Here is a 23,267-nt window from a genome sequence, read left to right on the forward strand (position 1 = left end):
ACCAACGAATCAACGTCGAGTGTTGACAAGACGATAACTGAGCGCTTTCTCTGCTGAACGCGGCCAATGGTGTATGGGCGACTAATGCCCAACCAGCCATAAAAGAAAGAAGAAGAAAAAGAAGCCTTTCATGTTTCCGCCCTAGGGAAAAAGTACATCATCGACCCCTAGGACTGCGTTCGGAAAATCGAAAACATCACCCGTGTGCACACGAGCGCCGTTCTTTGTTATTTACTAAAAGTTGAATAAAGATAGAACGAAGCTCGTGTGCGCACGGGTAATGTTTCCGAACGCAGCCTAGTCTTGAAATAAAATACCTGAAAATCAAAATGGCTATCATTCACCGTATGTACTGCATGATACGCACATGTGGGAAAAATAGTGTTGGATAACCCTAAACGATAATAAATTAACAGAATGAATTCTATCGTATTGAATAACTTCGACAAACTGAAGAATAACAATGATTCTGCAAGATTAAACGCTGGAGTCGCGTTATTAAATCATTTATGTGAATATGATACGGTAAGTTAATTTGCATAACCTCACATATATTGAGCTATTTTATTTTATATCTGAACGTGAAAAGAGAAACAAAAATCCAGTTTATATGAAGTATTTAACAAATTATTACGTGAACGTGACTGCAACATTAATTTATCTTTACAGGATCAAGATGACAAAGAGTTGAAGTATGCACTAAGTAGACTAGTGCGTAGTTTAGGATCTTCACAAGTAATTACAAGAAAAGGGAATTACAGCACATTGACAGTTTTCTTAATGATGCATCCTGAAACTTCAATAGACAAACTTTTATCTGTAACAAATACTCAATTGCATCCAATTGGCAAAAATTCTAAAAGTGTATGATTTTTATTATAACTTTTTATTTTTTTGTTTTATACTTTTAGTATGATTATTTTATAATATTAAAATATTATGTAAACTTTTGTAGGAAAATGCTGATATATACATGGGACGTATACTACTATGCGGTGCATTAATAAGATCCAAGTTACTCATTCAAAGTACGAATGAGATACAACAACAGATCACTGAAATTCTTTTCAATGCTGGCAAACAACGCAGTTATCTATCATTTATCTCTATCATATTTCTCAGTGAATTTATTATTCAGCTTGATGTTGAATCTATGAAGAAAGTTGTTTGGCCAATTGTCGAGAAGGAAATTGGCAAGTCATGGTCTGAACAAACCTTGGATACATTTTATCTACTGCTTGTTGTTGGAGATAAATATCCATCTCTAATTAATAAGTTTTTAAAAGAGCACTTTGGTGTGAAACAGATTCTTGCTAAAGAGTCTATAGAAGATGTTGTGAAACTATTAATGGTATGTCATTAAATAGAATATGAGAATAATCTCTAACAAAGATGAAAACATATTTGAGATTATGTATTACTATATAATACTTATATCTAATTTTTCTATTATTATTCAGGCCTTACCTAGAATCGTTTCTTATCGACATCCAGTGTTTAAATTATTTTGTGAAAAGTTAACATTGACTGAACTTATAACAGACTTCTGGAAAGCCATTGATCGGAAATTTACAAAACCATCAAAGAGTGATGAATATATTGCTACAGAAATTTTACAATTGATACTTTCTAATATTACAGATAAAACTGTAATTCCATCATTATTATCACCAAATCTCTTGCAACACATGTTAAAGAGATTTTCTAACTGTAAAAGGAATAATAATGATGAAGTTTTAACAGCGTTTAGAAAAGTTTTACATTTGGTGATATCTGCTACAAGTGACAAAGATATCAAGACAAAGACACAGTTAAATATATTGAAAAAGCTCATATTATATCCTGGTGATCTAATGATAGAAAAGAAAACAGGTATTAAGATGATCCAAAAAATTACAGCTAATCTCAAATTAGATGGTGTTAAAAAATTATGTCAATTGTATAGAGATATTATAGAAAACAAAACAATTAAAGAAAGAGAAAATATAAAAGTAGAATTTTGGACAAATGCTGAGCGAAGTTATGCAGCACAACTATTAACAAGGTAAATACGAACCTAGAATAGTTATATAACATAAAAGTGACAATATCTATTATGAACAAATAGCTTAAAACATAACTTAATATTTATTGCATTAAACACATGTCTTTTAACTAATTTAGGTTAATAGGTCATCGAGAGACACTTTTAGATCAAGAGTGGAAGCTTGCACAACTGATGTTTCTATTCAACTATGGATTGTGTGAAGTGTCAAATGTTGGAATAGAATTAGCGCGTAAGTTTTTTATATTTTTCGAAAACTTATTGTTTATATATGTGCTAAAATATATTTAATTATTTTTAGCACAATTTAAAAATTCGTTCTATCGTGCGTTGGATCATAAATTGCCAAAATTGGATGATGTACGAAATTTATTAAGTACATTTGTTCATGATTTGAACTCCAAATTACAATCCAATGTGATACAGTTAAGATCACCATTGAGTGGCGCAGCATCTGATGCTTGGGGAAGAGCAATAGATTTAATTGAAAAACTAGAAAAGAATACAAAAAATGCAATTGCTCTACCAATATTTCATACGATGAATTTACACATGAGTCTACAATTATTCTCAGATCCTGAAATGGCAATTATGTCAATTAACGAACTTCAATGTTGTTATGAGAGATTAATTAAAAAGCCCAAGGAACATAAAAAGCTTGATGACACACCTGCACAAGAGGAACCACAATGGGTTGAAGTAATAGTAGATCTTTTATTATCCCTTTTATCCAGGAATAATCATTTATTGCGCTCATTGGTTGATAGTGTCTTTCCACATATCTGTCCATATCTGACTCCATCTGCTGTTTATCAGATATTGGCTGTAAGTTGTCACCCATTTAATAAGAAAAGAGTTATCAATTTATTAAGTTTATGAAATAAAGAATTTAAAGAATTGAATATGTGTAACAATATAATTTTTGTTTTAGATTCTAGATATAAAAAATAATCAAAGTACACTTACCATAAAGCAAAATGATAATGAAGATGTAGAAAGTGAATCAAATAATGAAGAGGAAGAAAATGTTTTAAATAGTAAAGTTTTATCAAAAGAAAGTAGGTCCGAATCTAATATAAATAAAGATGAGAATGATGATAATAACGATGATAATGATGATGATGAGGAGGAGGAGGATGAGGAGGAAGAGGAAGATGATGACGACGACGATGACGATGATGACGATGACAATGACGATGATGATAACGATAACGATGACGATGAAACAGTGACTGATAAATTGAGAATGGCAGTACGTCAAGCTCTAGGTGATGCTGCAACCCAAACTGATGATGAAGATATCGATGTAGATCAAATAGGTGAAGAGGAAGGCAAACGTTTAAATGAATCGTTAGCAGCAGCTTTTAAGGTCTTACGTGAGAACCGTCAAGTTCGTTCTAAAAAACAAGAAAAGACAAGTGAAGCATTGACACATTTCAGAATTCGTGTCATAGATTTGTTGAATATTTATTTAGGGACTTGCCCATCTATGGCAATTGCTATAGATATGATTATACCACTTTTCACTCTCTTAGAATTCTGTATAAAGGATCCACATCAGCAACCACTCAAACATAGAGTTCAGACTTGCTTAAAAAAATTATCAATGATAAAAAAATTTGGAGATACGACAGATGTTGATGATACTTTGTTAATGATAGTGTTGAAGGTAATTATTTGTAACAATTATATATATATATAAGTTTACTGTTTTAACATGATCCTTTTTTAAGGCTCTAATCGAAAAGGGAGAGCGTTCTACTTTGATCTGTCAGGAAATAAGTGAAAACTTGGCTGAATGCTGTACCTTTCTTGTAAAATGTGTGCAACAAGCAAACTTATCCAGCAAAAATGTTGTAGAACTTTATAGCAAAAACTTAACTACATTCATGAAAAAAAGGGACTGCATACTTTCACTTATATTATTTAAGAGTGTCTTACAACTATGCTGGGAAGATAATTGGCAGCTAGCACTTCTATTGGTATGTATATTAAAAAAATATGTCTCGCAATATAAAATATTTTTTGTTATATCATTTTATTTGATTACTTAGGTAAACTCTGCTTTTGATAGCAATATTCGATACTTCCGTAGAAGTCAGGCGCTTGAATTATTAATAATTTTATATAGAAATAATCGATTGTTGAATATGGACACAAAGTATGCCGACATGAGAATAAAATTAGAAACAACGCTTTACAAAAATACCATAGACATGTGTAATGAGTTATGCAATTCGCATGTAAGCAATAATGGACAATTTATTCCATATAATGATACCAGTGTACAAAAGAAGGTTCAGAAATTTATTGGTCTTCTTTTGACATTGTTGCATACTGTTCACACACATTATTTGCCACAAGCGTGGAATTGGCAAACTATTAAAACGACGCTTGTAACAATGTATGAAAATCAAAGCATTTTTTCCACGGATCTGAAAAATGCATATAAAAAGTTAGCAAAACAGATAGGAATTCCATTCGATGTGTAAGTGTAATAATATAATTTGTAATTTACAGAGATTCTCATTTTTCTATTATATATATTCAGCTTAAAATTGCTTTGTGTTCAATATAACTTTTGTCATCAGGAAATCAAAAAAGAATAATAATCAGTTGAATGGTTCAACTGATATTGCTTTACAAAGTAATGGCAAACAAAGCAATGTGACATCTCAAAATGGAAAAACTAGTGGTTCAGAAGAAGTAGAAGAAACTGCGCATAATAATAATGTACAAAAGAAGAAAAAGAAAAAAAATAAGCGAAAGGAGAAGCAATTATTGAAGAAAGAAGCACGTGAATTACGCGCAAGAACAATGTCTACAGATATAGAATTATTTAAATTTAGCAATGTCAATTTACCAGAAAATGACATAAATGATATGGAAGTTTTTCAAAATGGGCATTCACATAAATCCATAAATTCGAGATCATTAAACAAAAGAAATCATGACAAGACAGTGGAAGAAAATCGTGAATCTAAAAAGAAAAGAAAAAGTATCAATTGTGTTTAATATAACTCATAGATTTGCCAATATATTAAATGATAATATGCATAAGATTTTTTTTCTTTTAGATTGGTTTATATGTGAAATTAAATATTCAGTCTGTAAAACAAAACTTAAGTTAAGAACTATTTTTTATCTCATCTATATCATTATAATTATCTTAACGAAACAACATCCACAGTTTTGTGTCCCTGACATTTGATCATATCAGAAAAGATCAAATCTGTATATTTACACAGATGACATTTTATCAATGTACATTATATATATATTATGTGTATGCTCTCACAATTACTTTATGCTCACACTACGCATACAATATACATAATATTTTGTATTGATTTATTTTGAATTTATAACTATTATAATGACAAATTTTTTTACATTTTTTCTTATATATATATATATATATATATACAGGGTGTATCTGAAATGATGCACTAAACTTTAGGAGCGTATTCTAGAGGTCAAAATAAGACTTTTTTTTCTTATGAACATGGGTCCGCAAATGAACCCCCCTCCGAGCTAAAATTCGAAAATGTGTGAAATTGACCAAACACTTGCAACGCAAATTTATTTATCTCTCAAGAGAGGGTAATTGGTAACGTCAAAACCAAAGTCAAATAATAAGGCAATCCATAAATAACAAGTTCAAGTCATCAACATTTTTTATAGATAACAGTAAAATCATTTAAAAACTAAAAAAGTCTTTGAAACTGCCAGCTTGGCAAATTAATGTTTTTATAATATACGTTTTTATTTTTTCATTTTAGTGGCTTACTTTACTTCATAATTTACTGGGCTATACCAAATTTCAACCTTCTGCCATTTTTTTCTGAAATGCAGCCAATTTTTAATTTTTTCCCCATATATATATACACTATTATATAACTGTACCCACAAAAACAGAGAGAAAAAAAATGTATAAATTGTAATCTATCAACTTCAAATTGACCTAGTCAGTTCCGTAAGATAAAACTCTCCTTCATCTATTATATATTCCTATTCTTTAATAATATGACAATGCGACTTTAGCATTAATTGTGTTGTTAATTATCAAATATAAATGATCCACCTCTAAAAGCTATTTATAAAATTTTCAAGTTTTTTTTATCTATTAAATAATCATAAGTTACCATTAAACAATTTTATATAAGAAACAAAAAGATGTAAATCATGCAAATTCACTCGACAAATGTCACTATTATTTTTCTATCACGTAGGGCTGTGTTCCGATTCCCCACCCGGGTGCACCCGATATTATAGTATACGTGACATATACTATAATTGGGTGCACCCGGGTGGGGAATCGGAACACAGCATAGGATTTATGGTCCGATTCCCCACTCGGGTGCACCCTTAGAACATATATAAATGGAAGGGGAATAGCAGGCTGAAAAGTGTCGGAAGGAAGTGAGAAAGAAAATGTAGTTGCCTCTCTCTTGGGAGTAACTACACATATAAGCATCGTGTCTGTAGTATACATACCTTTGTGTACACACACATGGCCGTGCATGCGCACTTTTGAGCAGAGTTACTCACAAGAGAGAGGCAACTATGATTTTCTTTCTTACTTCCTTCCGACATGTTTTTCTATCGGGAAACAAAGGCAGTCCCATAGACATAGTATATCTAGACCGCGAAAGAGTACGCTATGCTACGTGCGAGCGAGAGAGAACGCAAGGGGCACGAAACAGAGTATGTCCTTTTCTACGTGCATCTTTACCCCCACTCCTTAAATAAAGGCAAACGCTCGGTCTAGATATACTATGTCTATGATTCCGAGCCCCTATCGAACAAATCTCTCACAGTTTCCTCCACTCCTTTTGCGCGTAAACATTATTCACCGGCATGTTGCGTATATTGAAAAAATGTCAACACTTGCGATGTTTCTCGTCCGCAACTTTGCCAGCTCCGGATGTAAGCCCGCCGATTTTATACACTGGTGTAAGTATTGAAATTCGCGCAAGTTGCTATATAAAAATGATTATAATCGTATCTTATAATTTTGCAATAATTGACGTCAAACAAACATTATATCCCCTTTATCAATGATGGGTTATCATAAAAAATTCTGATATATCTCGGAGATAGATGACATGCACTATTTGTTGGAGCACACACACACACACACACATTTTTTGCTAAAAAAAAAAAACCACAATAGAAGAAGAATATACATACGTGCACACGCTCATTTATTATATATGAGATTATATAATAAATAGAGATCTGATCAAAAAATATCCGACCGTATTCTTTTTTCTGCAGCCCGGTGACAGGATTAGCGCAGCATGACTACTGCACGTGTACATGATTTTTTGCCAGCTGCGTAGTGCACGTATATTCAGTGTCCGTCGCATTTCATGTTTCCAGCTAAAATGACGTGTTCAATAAAGAATCAAGATATCGATTCTGTAATTCAAGTGAGGGTAAAAATTACAAAAATAAGCAAATTGACTAGGTTTGGACTTGGTTTAATGAAATTATAAATTTTCTAGTAAATTCGTTCATTTTTGTGCTAATTTTCACCCTCACTTGAATTACAGACTCGATATCCCGCATTAAATTTTGTCATTCAATTTTGTATCTTTTCAATTGTCTCTGATTGCGTATCACCAAGTTTTTGACAAAATTTAATACAGATTTTTTGCAGAACACGGTCGATCATTTTAGCTGGAAACACGAAGTGCGGCGGACCCTGATAAATATATGTGCAACCATCACGGCTGCCTAGCAGCGATTGAAGGGCTACGCGCTACGCGGTCTGACAAAAAATCATGCTGTGCAATAAGGTTTAAGGTTGCACGCTGCACTAGTCCCGTCACCGAGCTACAGCTGATTGACGCAAAAAAAAATAAAGTCGCATACTTTTCGATCAAACCTCGTAAATTTATCATTATAAAAATGAAGCCTTAAATACATTCATTTACGCATATTCGTGCATCATTTATTTCGGAAAATTAAAATTTGTTCGAAAGAAGGATAGTTTCGTTTTTTTTCGTGGCTTTTTTGCGTTCGAAAATGCCGCATTACTGTAGTATAATATCTGTATCTATTTTATCTATATCATTGAAATATTTTTTATTGATATTTATAAATCCTTCATTTCTTAATTCATTTTCTTATCAGGGTTGGGTAAGTTAATTTCTTTTCTTAAAAAATTAATTAAGTTTACATTAAAAGTTACTTAAACGAAAATTAATTTATTTAAAATTAAGTTAAAAAATTATTTACTTATTATAAAGTTAAAAGTTAATTATCTATCCAACAGCGACACATACTTGTTGTTCGACAAATGAAATATTCGCATTACAATCAATCATTTTCACACGACTTTAATATTAATGAATTATTTTACTCGTAACTTGTATAAAAAAGTTAATAAGTTAACGTTAATTTAAAAATAACTAGTTTAAGTTGACGCGAACTAACTTTTATAATGATTTAAGCTGAATATATATATTTCTAAATATGCATTTTTCATTTTTAAAATTATGCTTTGTCATATTTTTTAGTTTGTTCTTTTTGTTAGCAGCAGATAAACAAACAAAAAAAATATACAGAAGTTAATTCTTGTCCCTTTTTAAATAATATAATTTATTAATTTTTCTAATTTTTATAGTATCTTTGAAAACATGACAATTGTTTGTGAAGCATAATTTATATGAAAAGAATTTATACAATGTAATATATACTCTTAGAATAATTTTTCTTAAAATCTCACTGCATAATCGAAATCTTATTTAAAATTGAGATTGGAGAAACATCGTCTTTTGAAATGAATAATGTAAAAAGCTGAACATAAAAATGATACTATGAATCATATATATTATATATGTATTTTATTACACATTAAGATATTTAGCTAATATATGTTAATAGATTTTGCGTTATGTAAGAGATCACTTCTGTTATACATTTTTTTTCGACAAGAAATCTGCATGCCCTCACTTAATAGTATTTGATCGCCGTGCAAAGTATGGTGTATGGCATTTTTATTTCTTAAATATAAAGATAATAGACCATAACAATCAAGCTCGAATTTAATAATTTGAATTCAATCGTGAATATGATAGCCGTTCGCGCGCGTATATTGCAGAGACATTTTATTCTTTTGTCAGTAATGTGACTAATCAAAATTGTGGTATTTTTTTCGAGCAATGAAGTTTGATTTAATAAGATTTATTCACTAATTATACGAAATTTTAATCATAATCAGTTAAGAATAAGATTGTAACACACTGTTATTTAATCAGGTTTAACATATGGAAAACTACCTATAGTAGATATTTCTTTTTTAATAAAATATTTAGGAACAATAGCATATATAGTGAGAAATTAATAATTTTAATAACTTGCATTTCATAACATGTAAGAGACAGATATCTATAGTCATTATTTTTAGTTGGAGAAATAAAGAGAACAGTTAATTTATGTTATAAAATATTTTATAAAAAGAAATATATAAACATAAAATCTCTGGTCTTCTTGTTTAGTTATAGTCACTTTTATGTTCCAATAATTCTTATGAGAAATCTAATTTATATTACATAATTGATAATATTTTTCTCTAATCTAAAATAATTAAAGCATAATCATATACATTTATTCTTGCTTTATAGTATAAATATATTAAGTTTATCGTTATACAATAAAAAAATATCTTTTGTTACAGATATTTATCAATAATGAATGGCACAAATCTAAAAATGAAAAGACATTTCCCACCATCAATCCTGCTACTGGCGAAGTAATCGCCGAAGTACAAGAAGGCGATAGCGCGGACATTGATTTTGCCGTACAAGCTGCTAATAAGGCTTTTAAAAGGCATTCACCATGGAGAACTATGGATGCATCTTATAGAGGAGTTCTTTTAAACAAATTAGCAGATTTGATAGAGCGTGATCACAAATATCTTGCGGTAAAATATTAACTCAATATTTTTTAATATGATAATATTCTCTCTTTCTCTCTCTCTTTCTTTCTCTTTCTTATATTTATATTTATTAGAATGTTAGAAAAGTTAGCGAATATTATAAAATATTGCGGAAATTTTTCAAAAAAGTGAATCGAAAAATAAATTGTGTATTTGAGGCACGCAGCCTTATCTAAAGCTGCGTGCCCTTCTACAGAAGTCAAGCAATACGAAAATATCTTGAGAAGATTATAAGAGAGATAATTGTATCGCATTTACACATGTGGCAATCTCTCGTTTCGACGTTTCATCGAAACGAGAAAAACGATCGAATAATTAATACAATTTACATTATTATACAATTAACCGATTATTACGATTACATAATATTACTTCTCGGTCCAACCACGCGTCCGCCGAGTCGCAGATTGTTAAATTCCTAGACTTTTTGAAATTCTTTATCGTATGTAAAACTTGAAAAATAGATTTGAACCGTTAATTAGGAAAGAGGACGCATAAGCAAAAAATTTCAATATGTTTTTAGAAAATTATTTTGTTTTATAAAAATATTTTACAAAAATGACAATACATGATGCGGTTAATATATGTAATATAAAATAAAAAATGCATCGATATTATATAATTAATAATTTGAAGTAATATTAAGTAAAAATAAAATGAACTCTCTGACGTTAATTTTAACTAACAAAAAATAGAAATTTATTAGGAAATAAAATTCTACTAGAAACGCGATTTTTACTTTCGTGTTCATTTTCCAGTCACTGAATTTGAATTTCAAAACTGAAAACTAAAAATCTCTAACGAGAGTTTGTTTGCTTTCCTTTTCATTGTTTCAAGATTGCGACTCAGATACCTCTACTTTAAGACGATAGACCCAAATTAGTAAATCCAAATCGCCTGCTTTGAGACAAGAGTGATTAATGCAACAACGATTCCTATGATTGATTGAAACAATACGTATGGTTATCATCCGCAATTCTAAGATATTATCTCAGCGATAACGTTCGAGATCAATGAAATATCGCACCGTTTTCAATCTCCAAGAATCAGATATATATATACATATATTATAATAATTAACGCGTGAGACGTTATCGATCTTATCATCCAAATATGAAATCGATAAAATCGGAAAAAGGTGATTGCGAGATAGCTACGATATCCTAGAACGGCAGATTATGCCCAAAATGATCAAACTTTCGAAAAATAGTGTTTGATTTTTACAAATAATAATTCTATTATCTTTATTATATATATTTCAGTCTCTAGAAACTTTAGACAATGGTAAACCTTATTCATCTGCTTATCATGTGGACGTTCCCTTTAGTGTCCAAGTGCTAAGATATTATGCAGGATGGGCCGACAAGAATCATGGAAAAGTTATACCAGCTGATGGAAAAGTCTTTGCATATACTAGACACGAGCCAGTAGGAGTATGTGGTCAAATTATTCCATGGAACTTTCCAATGCTGATGATGGCTTGGAAACTAGGACCAGCTTTAGCTACAGGTGACCACGAGTCTACAAATTATGTATTTCATTACATTATAGTAATTAACGAAATGCTTGCAATATCTTTGGAATAATAAGTCAGTTTCCCATGAAATTTAATTTTAAGTTATTATTTTACTTTTTATAGGAAACGTTGTTATTCTAAAACCTGCAGAACAAACTCCATTAACAGCACTCTATATAGCACAATTGTCCAAGGAAGCCGGATTTCCTAATGGAGTAATCAATGTTGTTCCCGGATATGGTAAAACCGGAGCTGCATTAGTGGTTCACAATAAAGTTGATAAGATCGCATTTACGGGATCTACAGAGGTCGGCAAGTTAATAAATCAAAATGCTGCTATAAACAATTTAAAAAGAACTACATTAGAATTAGGCGGAAAATCTCCTAATATCATTCTTAAGGATGTGGATTTAAATTATGCAGTGGAAGGAGCACATTTTGGATTATTCTTTAATATGGTAATTTATATTGGCATATAATATCCTGTTCCATTTGAGTTTTCCATTCTTTCTTTGATGCTTTACTTGTTTTTCTCATATTTGTATTAGGGTCAATGTTGTTGCGCAGGATCTAGAACTTTTGTTCAAGCAGACATTTATGACGAGTTCGTAGAAAAAAGCGCGCTTCGCGCTAAATCTAGGACCGTGGGAGATCCGTTTGATTTGAAAATAGAACAAGGTCCACAGGTATATTCGAATTTATACAGATGATATATAGCAATGTTAATCAATTTATTAATAATTGTAATTAATATCATTTTTATTTAACTAGATTGATGAGGAGCAATTAAATAAAATTATGGATATGATAAAATCTGGTAAAAAAGAAGGTGCTAGCTTAATAACAGGTGGCGAACGCGTTGGCGATAAAGGATACTTTGTTGCCCCAACAGTGTTCGCAGATGTTAAAGATGATATGACTATAGCTACAGAAGAAGTGAGCATTTTGAAATTATATTTAATTAAAAAATGATATATATATATGATTATATTTAATTTAAAAATGATGTAACATATTCATTAAAAAATCTACATGATGCTCTTTTTGTCGATAGATATTTGGACCGGTTCAACAGATCCTAAAATTTGATGACTTGGACGAAGTTATTGAACGCGCTAATAACACCGATTATGGATTAGCTGCTGCAGTCTTCACGAAAGATCTCGACAAAGCAAATTATATAACGCAGGGACTTCGTGCTGGTACTGTATGGTAAGTTTTGTTTAAAAATATCGTATAAAAGATAAATTGTGATTTAAAAAAGGATTTAAATTAATCTCGTCGTTCTATTAATTTTTATGTTTAGGGTCAACACATATAATACTATTATTCCTCAAGTTCCGTTTGGTGGTTATAAAATGTCCGGACATGGTAGGGAACTCGGAGAATATGGTCTTCAGGCATACACAGAAGTGAAAAGTGTAATTGTCCAACTAAATGAGAAAAATTCGTAAAAACTATATCAATGTCTCTGCATAAAAATTTTTTACTTAAAAAAACATTTTTTTACGTAAATTCTAAAACTATTATAAATTTAAACTATTTGTAATGCATAGACTATTATATTTTTACTACACAAAGGTGCTACAAAAGTCTATATAATTCAATTATGAGAATTACAATTTATACAATTGAATTATATTACTTGTACAATAATCCAATAGTAATTTAAACTATATTTAAATTAAAAATTTTAGTTACATTTAATAAATCAATTTAACTAAATTTAAACTCTTGATAATGTAATGGTCAGACATATGAAAAAAAAATGTATCGCACAATAGACATTTTTTATCTTTGTAAAAATATAGCTGTTTTATAATGCTACATTATGTATACTATGGCATATTATTCTTCCCTTTTTTCAATTTTCCTTTATTATTTATATTTATACTGAGCACAATGAGCATTATAAGAAAAATTTGATCGAGAAAATTATTACACAATGCTTAGTAAATCTTGTTACTACATGATGCTATGTCATATCTATTCCAAACTTCATTATGCAGAAACATTTATATGGGCACATTGCAAATAACGTTTGTTTTCAATGGATACATTTCATCTTCTAAGTCTTCTTTACAAAAGTGAGATATAATGCTTGCGCCAAGCGCATCGCCTATAATATTGATTGTCGTTCTAAAACGGTCACTGAAAAACAAAGCATTTCCTTTTTATTACTCATGAATAATTCATATTTCTTTAAATAAATTTATCTCCTTAAAAAAGAAAAGATATTGCTTTTATATTGAAAAAAAAATTATTGATATACCATTATATATACTTACACAAACCAATCAGTAGCGATAATCAATGTAACATCTTCGACTGGTACTCCTATAGAGTTTAACACCATTATTAACATCATATAACCACCGCTAGGTATCCCAGCAGCACCCACACACGATACTGTACATGTAATACTGAAAAGAGAAAAAACAACAAAGTTTTAAAGTTATATATAACGTTTAAAATTTCCAAATTTTATGCGAGAGAATATTTCTCCAACCATTATTGTGTCATAGTTCAGTTGCGTCCATTTTTTTTATCACAAACCTGATGACTATTATTTTAAATAATGAAAATTGTAATCCACGTAATTGTATAATAAATATCGCTCCAACAGTTTCGTATAGGGCTATCCCGTCCATATTTATTGCTGCTCCAATTGGTACAAGAAATTTTGTAATTTTATGATTTATTCCCAGATCTTCTAAACATCGTATTGTGTATGGAACTGTGGCTGTGCTAGATTATATACTTAATTAGAAAATAAAATTTTTTCAGACTTTTTTTGTATATCGATAATTTCTTTTATCTTGTCATGTACCTTGACGATGTTCCAATAGCTGTTGCAAAGGATGGGCCAAGTTTGGATATAATTTTATAAGATGATTTGCGCGTGATAATCCAATGAAGGAAGGGTAGTATTACAAAACCTTGCAGTATCAGACCAATAAACACGGTTAAAATGTAAAATCCTAAATGACTTATCATATTACTAAAATCATCGATTTCCAGAATTCGACCAGCGATAAGAAATGATGCGCCTATCGGTGCTATTCTAAACAAAAAATGTTATCGTTATTAATGCGTAGAATCTATAATGTATAATATATTGTATAATTTTATATATTATTATTAAAATATTTGTTATTAAAAAGTTACATAAATATGGATAGTTACAGAAGGAATAAGATTAATTTAGTAGAGTGAATATTTTAAATTTATCTCTAATTCGATAGTAATATAATAGTGATGCGTACAACGTTATCCATTTCATAATTTTCATCATAACATCAGTCAGGGAATTGAAAAAATCTGATAATGGCTTTCCCTTTGTACCTATATTTCCAATTGCCAGACCCAGTAATAGACTATAAAATACTAAACCCAAGACATTTGTGCCTGCCACATATTCGCTTGTTATGGACCATTCTTCTATTGATACTGTATTGAAATATATCTTTAGTTGTTATACAAAAAATATATAATATTAATGCTATATATGCTAGACGGTTTAGCTACAGATAGCAATTAATATTTTCATTATCATTCATTTTAATATCATTTATTTACACAGACCATATACTTAAACAATTCTTTCTAACTATATCTTAAAAATTAAAATTTAATTGAAGAAAAGACGATTACAAGTTTATAAATAAAAGATAAAAGGCTGCAAGAAAAAAGATGCAATCATGTAGTACCTGATGTATTTGCATTAGTTGGTTTTTCCAGAATGGTTTGATACTATAATAAAAAAGAAACAAATATACATATATATATCTGCAGTATTTAAAAAAGTGTATATATATATATATATATATATATATATATACACACACACACACACACACGCGCGCGCGCGCGCACGCACGCACACGCACACACACACACACACTTTTTTAAATATTGCAAATCATATATGTGCATATGGAAATCGTAAAGAAACATACCTGATACATGCATGCGAGCACTATATTTTCAGGAAACAAATTACTGTAATAATATGAAAAAAAAGAAATATATATGCGATTTTTTTACAAATGAGACTTCTTTCATTATTCTACAAAATATTTGTAAACACTAAAAAAGTAAAGAACTTTCATATATTTTTCGTAAAAAACGTAAACAGACGATTTTTTATCTTTCAAACAAATTATTTCTGATCTGCAGAAAAAAGAGCTGAAAATGATTTCAGCTCGCTTCTTATTACATTATGTATTTTATTTTAAATTATACTTCCTCGCGAAAATATATACATATTAATTTCAATAAAAAAGTTCTAAAAATGTGATAACGGAGATTTTGTTTAATTGTCGATTAAATTCATTCAATTACCGAAATAAATCTAAAATTGTGTCTACTGTCATAAAGGTTTTTGTGGACGTCGACACAATAATGTTTTCATTTCTCATTAATTCGCCCGGCCGAATAGTCTCAACAAGTATAACACATAAAATTATTCCAATTGTAGTAGTCGTTAGATAATAGTATAATGCCATCAATCCAATTGGTCCTATGCAATTATAATAAATTCTAAGAAGTCATATTTTATCCATATTACTCTTTTTGTACAATTTTTTTCTGAAATGTCTCATAATACATACATATAAAGATGATATATAAATATATATATGTATAAATTATCTTTTTAATTCCTCTTTAAAAAGATATTAGAGAAAGCTAAACAAATGATTGCCTATTTAAAAAAAAATTTGATCAATATGAACACTTACCAGATTTGCTGAGATTACAAGTAGCACTTATAATACTGGACGTAACAAGCGGTAATATTAAACAATTCACCACTCTGAGAAACACTTCTCCAGGAAATTTGAGATACATGATGTCTCGATCAGACCACGATTTTTCACTATAATGCTTGAGACTCATACCGCATATTGTCCCGGCAGTCACACCGACCATTGTCGATATTATCAGTTTATGTTTCGACAGGGAAAGCATCAAATTGTTCATTGTAGTTGATTTTATTAAAAAACGTGCTGTATTATAGCAATAACAATAACTAATTGTAAGAATTAAATTTTATAATTCAAAAGAATCGGAGGACAATCTATAATCTAACGAATTTTTTAAGAGTTTAAAATTATTAGGTTTTATAAAAAGTATTTTTTTTGTAAAAAAAAATAGAATCTGCGGACATACTATTACTATCAGAATATTCGTGTGTATTTTATACACAATAAATTTTGTAAAATCGCAATTGAAGTATGTGAACTAGTGATGAAAATACGAAATTAAATCGAAGCTAATTAGACGCCAACGCGAGTTAAACGCAAAAAAGATCCGCTAGTATTTGGAAACATTGAATGGGAAACAAATATAGAACGGTTTAAGATCTAAAGATGTGTAGTAGTATGCGAGTTATCGATATTTCTGATAATTAAAAACCACTAATTATTATTAAAAATATTAAATGTTATGCATGCATCACACTTTTAAATGATAGATTTTAAACACTGTTCATACTGTCTAAAAACATCACGTAATTAGGCTGAAAATAAATGCTTAACAAATGTTCATGTTTACACTGCAAATAATACTCAGAAAAATATCTTGCTTGCTTACATTTAGCGTTGGCCTCTAATTATCTGTATTTTTAAAATTGATTTAAAAAGTGAGAATGGGTAATACAGCCATTCTAATTACAAATATACTTACCTCGTATATGAATTAAAACGCGTATAACACTTTATTTTATTTATCCAACACTATACATTAAAGTGATATAACATGAAAGTTCGATTCACATTATACAAATTATAAATTATTTACAGAAATCACTTAAGAGCTGAAGGCTTTAAGCTTTTAATTAGAGTACTGAACGATATCAAGAAACTCTATCTTAAAAGACTTTATCAAGACATATATTATCTAAGACAAGAGACTTCTTCTTTATCAATGTTTTATTTTAACAAACCTACTTGACAACTGGATTGCAGATACTATCTTAATACCGGTCGTAATTTACCATCCTCCTTCTTTATCCCATATTTTCCTAAATCAAAAACACGCGCGTTCGAGCAAAAACTAATATGTTATAGACATTATATTAATTTGATCCAGTTGCTGATATCAATAGCTTTAGCAAGATTTGCACGATGGATAGGCCAAGAAGAGCATAAAAACCGTCGAACAGCAAAATATATCAAATAAGATAATAGGATAATTAGGAAACAGCCTCAAGAGATCGAAACAAATAACCGTCTAGATAAAAATATCTTATTATCATTATTATGATGTAGAAAAAATTAGATAGTTTTAATATCACGATCTATATATATGAGAGTGTATATTATTCATCATTCAATTTAATAATAAGTTTAATCAGTTTTTCTTTTAAAGATAAAAGCATCTCTCTTGTGATAACATCATTATTACAAATCATCACACTATATCTTGGTAATTATTATGCAGAAAGTCGGTTCTGATGGCAGTTGCGATAAAAAATAAATCGTCCGGAATTGCGTTTAATATTTCCTAGTTTTTATTTATTTCGCACCTATTACAGTATAATAAATATGTTGCACGAAACATTACGAGGGATTTGTATTTACACACGTTCCTCATTTTCAGGCCATAACTTTACGTATTTGTAATGAGTCCATATTATCATACTTTATCTTTAATTTTTTTAATATAATTTATACATATCTATACACATTTTCTTCGGTTTAAAGTTATCCATTAAAAGATCACATATGCATTCCGTTTGCATCCAGTCTTCTGAAGAATTTTTCATCGTTAAACTTTATCATCTAACCTGCATTACCGGCATTAACATCGCTACTAAGATTTCTTTTTCTCTCTTTCTTCTCAAAATTTTAATAATGATTTTATAAATATATACAGTATATATCTCTCAAAGGCTGTTCAATTTCTACCATAACAAACTTTAGCAAATTAATAAATTTTTTAATTTTCGACTGCGAACCAAATATTTACAACAGAAGTAGTAATTTGTTCTCTAAGCTCGGTTAAGAGATTGGGCAGCATTTGTAATATATCCTGTATAATAAGTATTTTGACATACAAACATACATACACCTAATATGAATGTATGTATATATGTATGTGCATTATATTATATTAGTGAGATCAGTAAATAATTTCGTTAACGTTATGTTTATACAAAGTCATGTTTCATGAGTTTACATATCTATGTCTATATACTTTCCCTATGCAAATTAATATTTGGTTTTGTGTGCTACGCGATTTCGATATTTCACGCTATATCAGAATATTCATTCCACCTTTCTTTTCCTTCTTATTCGAGGTAATTTGATTTTGCTCAAATAAACCGAGAAAAATTTGTTTATTGACTTTCGCTTTTTATTCGCGACAGATCGCCATCCACGATGTTGGCTTCCGGCTCTTCGCCGAGACAATCCGTAATGTACAGCCTATATTAACATGAAAAAAATTTATTTTATTTTATTCTATATAGCTATTTTATATAGCTCTATATTAATACTCATTCTGATTTTATTATTATGTGAAATGTGGCAACATATATAAATAGTTACTCAGAAATATTAAAATTCTTTTTATGCCATAATTGCTCTCTTCTTTACTTATTTTTAAAAAATAACAAAATAAATTTTTAAATTTCTGAAATTTCAGAATATATATCTGTCCTATAATGAATAAATATAGTGTTAACTTTGACAAAATACTTCTCAGACAACTTGAAAGTGTGTGAAATGTCAAGATATTTGTTTTTGTAAAGTTATAGCTCTTATTGCAAAGCATTCCTTATTGTATAAAAATTGGTAAATTGTATAAAACTGTTAATGAATAAATAAGTAATACCTGTCCCTACAAGGGTGTTTCCTTGCGCGCTTCTGTCTTCCACTGGAATCCGTTTACACGTGTTGTGATAGGCTTATTTCTATTTGTGGCATTCTCAATTCCATTTCTAACTCCCGCTACTAATCTCATGGCTGGATTGGATACCAAGCCATTACGCTTTGGCTTTAAATTACCTGCACTGAAATGTAATATAGTAGCACTTTATGAAACGTTTACAAATAACATATATGTATAAATTTTTTCGTTTTGTCAAAGAGTTGACGTGAGAAATTAAATGCAAGTTAAAGAGAAAAAAAGTAATATTTATATTAAGATTTTAGAAAAGAAAGTATCTTTCATTATATATATCATTAATATGTCTGTGTTTCTGATCAGCTGTACATTTAAAGTAATCAATTAATACATAGCATGATATATATGTCTAACATTGTCGTATGTCCTCCTTGACTACATATTCTATCTTTTTTCACTCGGGAGGGTTGAAAAAGGAAGGAAAGCCTATCGCTCATGAAGCGGTGTGTCTTCCTTATACGACCATTGTGATTTCTGTAAAGTCTAAAGAATTGCATTGAAAAAATTAAGATGATAAGTATGCTTTATAAAATTTTAATTGACAAGATGGAATTATGTACATGTGACTTTTAGATGACATACACATATGAAACATAAGATTAATGTACATGACATATCTGTGTGATCTGATACTCTTGCATTGCTGAATTTCGTGAATATGTACTTCAAACAAATTTGTGATCTCTGATATGTGGTGCATTTTGAATGTGATAGACGAACGAAAAACACATTTATGATGATATTATTAATTGTATGATATGATAAACAATTAGGACTTTAGCATAGAAAAATGCTCACGCTATATCAATTCCTTACCTTCCAGGTGTGTGATCGGTGTGCTTGACGCTTCTACCAACACCAGCGCCGCTATTTCCCAATATTATTCTCATATGAGTATCTCGTGTAAAATGCGTATCTGCCGAATTTCGTTTTTCCTCGTGTCCATTCTCCTTATCTTTCCCAATGCTCAAACCTAACATTTCATTCGTTAATTCAAACGGTTTACTAATGTTATTTCTGTCGATAATTTCAGTTTTGATCTTGATCGGCTCGTAAATCATTGGTATATGATTATATCCTCCCGACTGCGTTTTGTATGGCATGTTTGGATTTGCCGCCATTAACGATACACCCAGCTGATTCTGTATCACGTTAGCGGCCGTTTGAGCACTGGGTGGACTCGTGTTTGTAGGTGAATAAGGAATAAGACTATCGCTTAACGGAGAATGTGGTGGTGAAGCGTATATCGGACTTTGTGGTTCGCTCTTCAAGGGTGACAATAGTTTACTGAGTGGTCGACTTTTTGCTCCTCTTGAACACTGTTGTAGTTGTTGCGTAAAAGATAATGGCGTCTAAAATTATGAAAATTGAACAATGACAAATTTTCGATAAGCTAAGTAGGTCGTGATATTTCCTTGAAGCAAGGAGATGTACGCAAAACACAAGTAAAATATTATACTATATATATAAAATAATATATAAAATTTTATTTGTGATTGCCAAATGACATAAAGTTGCTCCTACTTGTATATACATATCATGTACTTTAATTACCTGACAGTTAACCATCGAGTTTTGATTGAATTTTCCCTGATCGCTCTTAGTGCTGCCAGTTAAGTTACTGCTCGATTTGCTGTTGCTCGAATTGTTGCCTAGAGAAACGCAACTGCGTCGCTTAGTGGAATCTGGTGATTCCGCTGGACTGTATTGCGTAGACAGAGGATTTAGGATTGCCGATGAAGGTTTGGTCTCAGCCGTCGAATTGGATGTTACAGAAGTAGCACTACTGCTACCTCCTGAAAATTATAACAGAATTTATTTTCAACTTTTATTATTATAACATTATAAATTATAAATCAATGATAAATTAAAAAGAAAAATAAATGTGCAAAAATATTATTTATATCAAAGAATTAGAAGATTTTAGAAAAATAACTTCGAAATTTATAATTTCTCGTTATAGAATGGAATAAATATCTTTATCTCTTTCTCAAATTTACTTCCTAAATTTGATTATACGAATTAATAAAGAGAATATCAATTATATAACCTCCATTGATGCCGGGTCTCAAACTGCGTTGATTGGCAGAATGTTCTTCCAATAGCCTGACAACTGTATCGTGACCACTTTTAGCGGCTACTTTAATGGCGTTTCGTCCGCAGTGATCGGAATGATTCGGATCAGCTCCGTGATTTAAAAGCGCCCGGACGCAGTGCTCGTGTCCCTCCTGGGCGGCAATACCTACAAATTTCTTATCAGCTAAAGTATTCCTGTCTGATAGAAAAAGTTCAATAAAAGTTTAATAAAAAACGTTTTTACAGAATCGTTATTAGTTTCACTCGTACAGCCATAGATTATTCATGGCTGACTTTACCTAGAGCCGTTGCACCTTGATTGCAAGTGTGATCAGGAGTGGCAGCATGTTCCAGGAGCAGCCTGACGATTGCTGCGTGTCCTTGCCAAGCGGCCGAATGAAGTGGCGTTCTGTTCTCATTGTCGCAAGCATTCACACTAGCTCCACCATCCGTTAGTAACAAAGCTACCATTTCCACATGTCCTTGCCAAGCGCTTACATGCAATGATGTCCTACCCTGTAAAATACAGATATATTAATTATTATTAATTACTGTGACTGTGCAATTTAAAATAATAATTATAAGCTTCTTTTTCAAATGTGAAATCGATAATTACTAACTTCTGAATCTCTACTTTCTACATCGGCGCTCGCATGTTCCAACAGAAATCTCGCCATAGCTAATCTGTTTTCTAATGCAAGTATATATAGAGTGCTCCTTCCGTCAGCATCCTTCGCGTTAACATCAGCATTGCGAGATAATAATATTTTCACGGTGTCGTAATGTCCCTCTAGGGCTGCTAATCTATAAATACAAGAGACAATATATGTAAGAAAATATAAGCTGATCTCATTTTATATCTCATTTCAATCCTGTTTATTTATATAAAGCATTAGCGCATTACCTTAAAGCAGTTTTACCATCGTGGGCATGCTGATCTATAGGTGCGCCGTGATGTTCCAACAATCTTTCTACCAACGATGTGTGCCCTTCCTGCGCCGCGAGCATAAGAGCACTTTTTCCATCATTGTCTGTTTCGTCGATCTTCGCGCCAGCTTCTAATAACGCCTCGCAAACTTCGATGTGACCCTCAAACGCCGCGTAGTGTAAAGGGGTCCAGCCAGAATTGTCTCTGTGCTGCTCGTCTAGGCCTTATGTCAAGAAATTACATCTCTTTATGCACTTACACAGATCATACGCACAACGCAGCGCTTGCGCTTGTTAAATCAATTTTACCTCTAGCGAGTAATTGCTTTACGACGTCCGTACCGCCCTGCGCGGCGGCCACGCTGAGAACGGTTCTGCCTTCGTTGTCTATAGTATCAACGCAGCAGCCCCAGTATAATAAGAGCTTCACGACCGATCCGTGTCCCATACTCGCAGCCGCCCACAAAGGCGTTCTCCCGGTGACATCGCAATGATCCATATCCGCATCAAATTCCAAAAGCAAATCGCAAACGTCTCGATGACCCTCAAACGCGGCAACTAATAATGGAGTCATACCATCCTTATCCTCGTGATCCACGGTAGCACCGCGCTCTAAAAGTATCGTGACAACCTGCAACACGTGCAATTGACATGTTTAATATAATGTATTAATATAATATAAGTTAATTCTCATTCGTAATCACATTTTGACACCTTTAGTTAAAATCATTTTGTCGCATCTAGAGAACGATAAACTTGTTCCATTCAATATAAAACAATCGAGAATCCTCGAAATGATAGATATATTTACGACACGATTTAATATATATATATATATATATATA

At 31.0% G+C, this 23,267-nt stretch overlaps 4 protein-coding genes and 1 long non-coding RNA gene across 9 annotated transcripts in view; 2 read left to right on the plus strand and 3 right to left on the minus strand.

The window, feature by feature from the left end:
- The first annotated feature begins 182 nt into the window (after positions 1-182).
- On the plus strand, positions 183-5,390 carry LOC115241600 (myb-binding protein 1A). The gene is made up of 10 exons (XM_029817429.1): positions 183-525; positions 670-864; positions 956-1,351; positions 1,461-2,044; positions 2,164-2,276; positions 2,346-2,869; positions 2,976-3,713; positions 3,778-4,026; positions 4,099-4,532; positions 4,636-5,390. Exons 1-10 carry the CDS (start codon positions 418-420, stop codon positions 5,057-5,059), a joined length of 3,765 nt encoding a protein of 1,254 aa, XP_029673289.1. The 5' UTR covers positions 183-417; the 3' UTR covers positions 5,060-5,390.
- Positions 4,369-6,461, minus strand: LOC115241603. Its single transcript, XR_003884926.1, has 3 exons — positions 6,190-6,461; positions 4,908-5,024; positions 4,369-4,479 (listed from the first exon to the last, which is right to left on the minus strand). It is a non-coding gene; the product is annotated as an uncharacterized LOC115241603 (long non-coding RNA).
- A 345-nt stretch (positions 6,462-6,806) lies between these two features.
- On the plus strand, positions 6,807-13,332 carry LOC115241601 (aldehyde dehydrogenase, mitochondrial). The gene is made up of 8 exons (XM_029817430.1): positions 6,807-7,000; positions 9,732-9,977; positions 11,255-11,501; positions 11,632-11,966; positions 12,057-12,194; positions 12,280-12,444; positions 12,563-12,720; positions 12,815-13,332. The coding sequence occupies exons 1-8, from the start codon at positions 6,905-6,907 to the stop codon at positions 12,960-12,962; spliced, it is 1,533 nt and encodes a 510-aa protein (XP_029673290.1). The 5' UTR covers positions 6,807-6,904; the 3' UTR covers positions 12,963-13,332.
- LOC115241602 (excitatory amino acid transporter 3-like) lies at positions 13,057-17,854 on the minus strand. The gene is made up of 9 exons (XM_029817431.1): positions 16,251-17,854; positions 15,853-16,030; positions 15,468-15,510; positions 15,219-15,261; positions 14,775-14,958; positions 14,339-14,572; positions 14,065-14,256; positions 13,797-13,931; positions 13,057-13,659 (listed from the first exon to the last, which is right to left on the minus strand). Exons 1-9 carry the CDS (start codon positions 16,489-16,491, stop codon positions 13,524-13,526), a joined length of 1,386 nt encoding a protein of 461 aa, XP_029673291.1. The 5' UTR covers positions 16,492-17,854; the 3' UTR covers positions 13,057-13,523.
- A 149-nt stretch (positions 17,855-18,003) lies between these two features.
- LOC115241598 (ankyrin repeat domain-containing protein 50) overlaps positions 18,004-23,267 on the minus strand; it is a 91,994-nt gene continuing 86,730 nt past the window's right edge. For 2 of the 5 annotated variants that reach the window (XM_029817425.1, XM_029817424.1), the window contains exons 10-19: positions 22,732-23,053; positions 22,400-22,646; positions 22,116-22,299; positions 21,795-22,011; positions 21,470-21,694; positions 20,974-21,215; positions 20,236-20,771; positions 19,774-19,902; positions 19,348-19,525; positions 18,004-18,938 (exon numbers count right to left, since the gene is read on the minus strand). In XM_029817425.1, the coding sequence (XP_029673285.1) occupies positions 19,354-19,525; positions 19,774-19,902; positions 20,236-20,771; positions 20,974-21,215; positions 21,470-21,694; positions 21,795-22,011; positions 22,116-22,299; positions 22,400-22,646; positions 22,732-23,053 (2,274 nt within the window). In that variant the 3' untranslated portion in view covers positions 18,004-18,938; positions 19,348-19,353. The remainder of the gene's footprint in view (positions 18,939-19,347; positions 19,526-19,773; positions 19,903-20,235; positions 20,772-20,973; positions 21,216-21,469; positions 21,695-21,794; positions 22,012-22,115; positions 22,300-22,399; positions 22,647-22,731; positions 23,054-23,267) is intronic. The other 3 variants (XM_029817426.1, XM_029817427.1, XM_029817428.1) reach the window with 3 other exon arrangements.

Source organism: Formica exsecta, unplaced genomic scaffold (genome assembly GCF_003651465.1).
Source record: "Formica exsecta isolate Colony F162 unplaced genomic scaffold, ASM365146v1 scaffold500, whole genome shotgun sequence".
NCBI classification, from domain to species: Eukaryota; Metazoa; Arthropoda; class Insecta; order Hymenoptera; family Formicidae; genus Formica; species Formica exsecta.

Excerpts from the sequence above, each read along its gene's own strand:
- LOC115241602 (XM_029817431.1), bottom strand. The coding sequence starts at position 16,491 with ATGAACAATTTGATGCTTTCCCTGTCGAAACATAAACTGATAATATCG. Across the intron at positions 16,031-16,250 it reads TTGTAATCTCAGCAAATCTG|GACCAATTGGATTGATGGCA; the intron begins GTAAGTGTTCAT and ends ATAATTGCATAG. Across the intron at positions 13,932-14,064 it reads TTTAAAATAATAGTCATCAG|TATTACATGTACAGTATCGT; the intron begins GTTTGTGATAAA and ends TTCTCTTTTCAG.
- LOC115241601 (XM_029817430.1), top strand. The coding sequence starts at position 6,905 with ATGTTGCGTATATTGAAAAAATGTCAACACTTGCGATGTTTCTCGTCC. Across the intron at positions 7,001-9,731 it reads CGCCGATTTTATACACTGGT|ATATTTATCAATAATGAATG; the intron begins GTAAGTATTGAA and ends CTTTTGTTACAG. Across the intron at positions 12,721-12,814 it reads CTTCGTGCTGGTACTGTATG|GGTCAACACATATAATACTA; the intron begins GTAAGTTTTGTT and ends TTTTATGTTTAG.
- LOC115241600 (XM_029817429.1), top strand. The coding sequence starts at position 418 with ATGAATTCTATCGTATTGAATAACTTCGACAAACTGAAGAATAACAAT. Across the intron at positions 2,277-2,345 it reads TGTTGGAATAGAATTAGCGC|CACAATTTAAAAATTCGTTC; the intron begins GTAAGTTTTTTA and ends AATTATTTTTAG. Across the intron at positions 3,714-3,777 it reads TGTTAATGATAGTGTTGAAG|GCTCTAATCGAAAAGGGAGA; the intron begins GTAATTATTTGT and ends TCCTTTTTTAAG.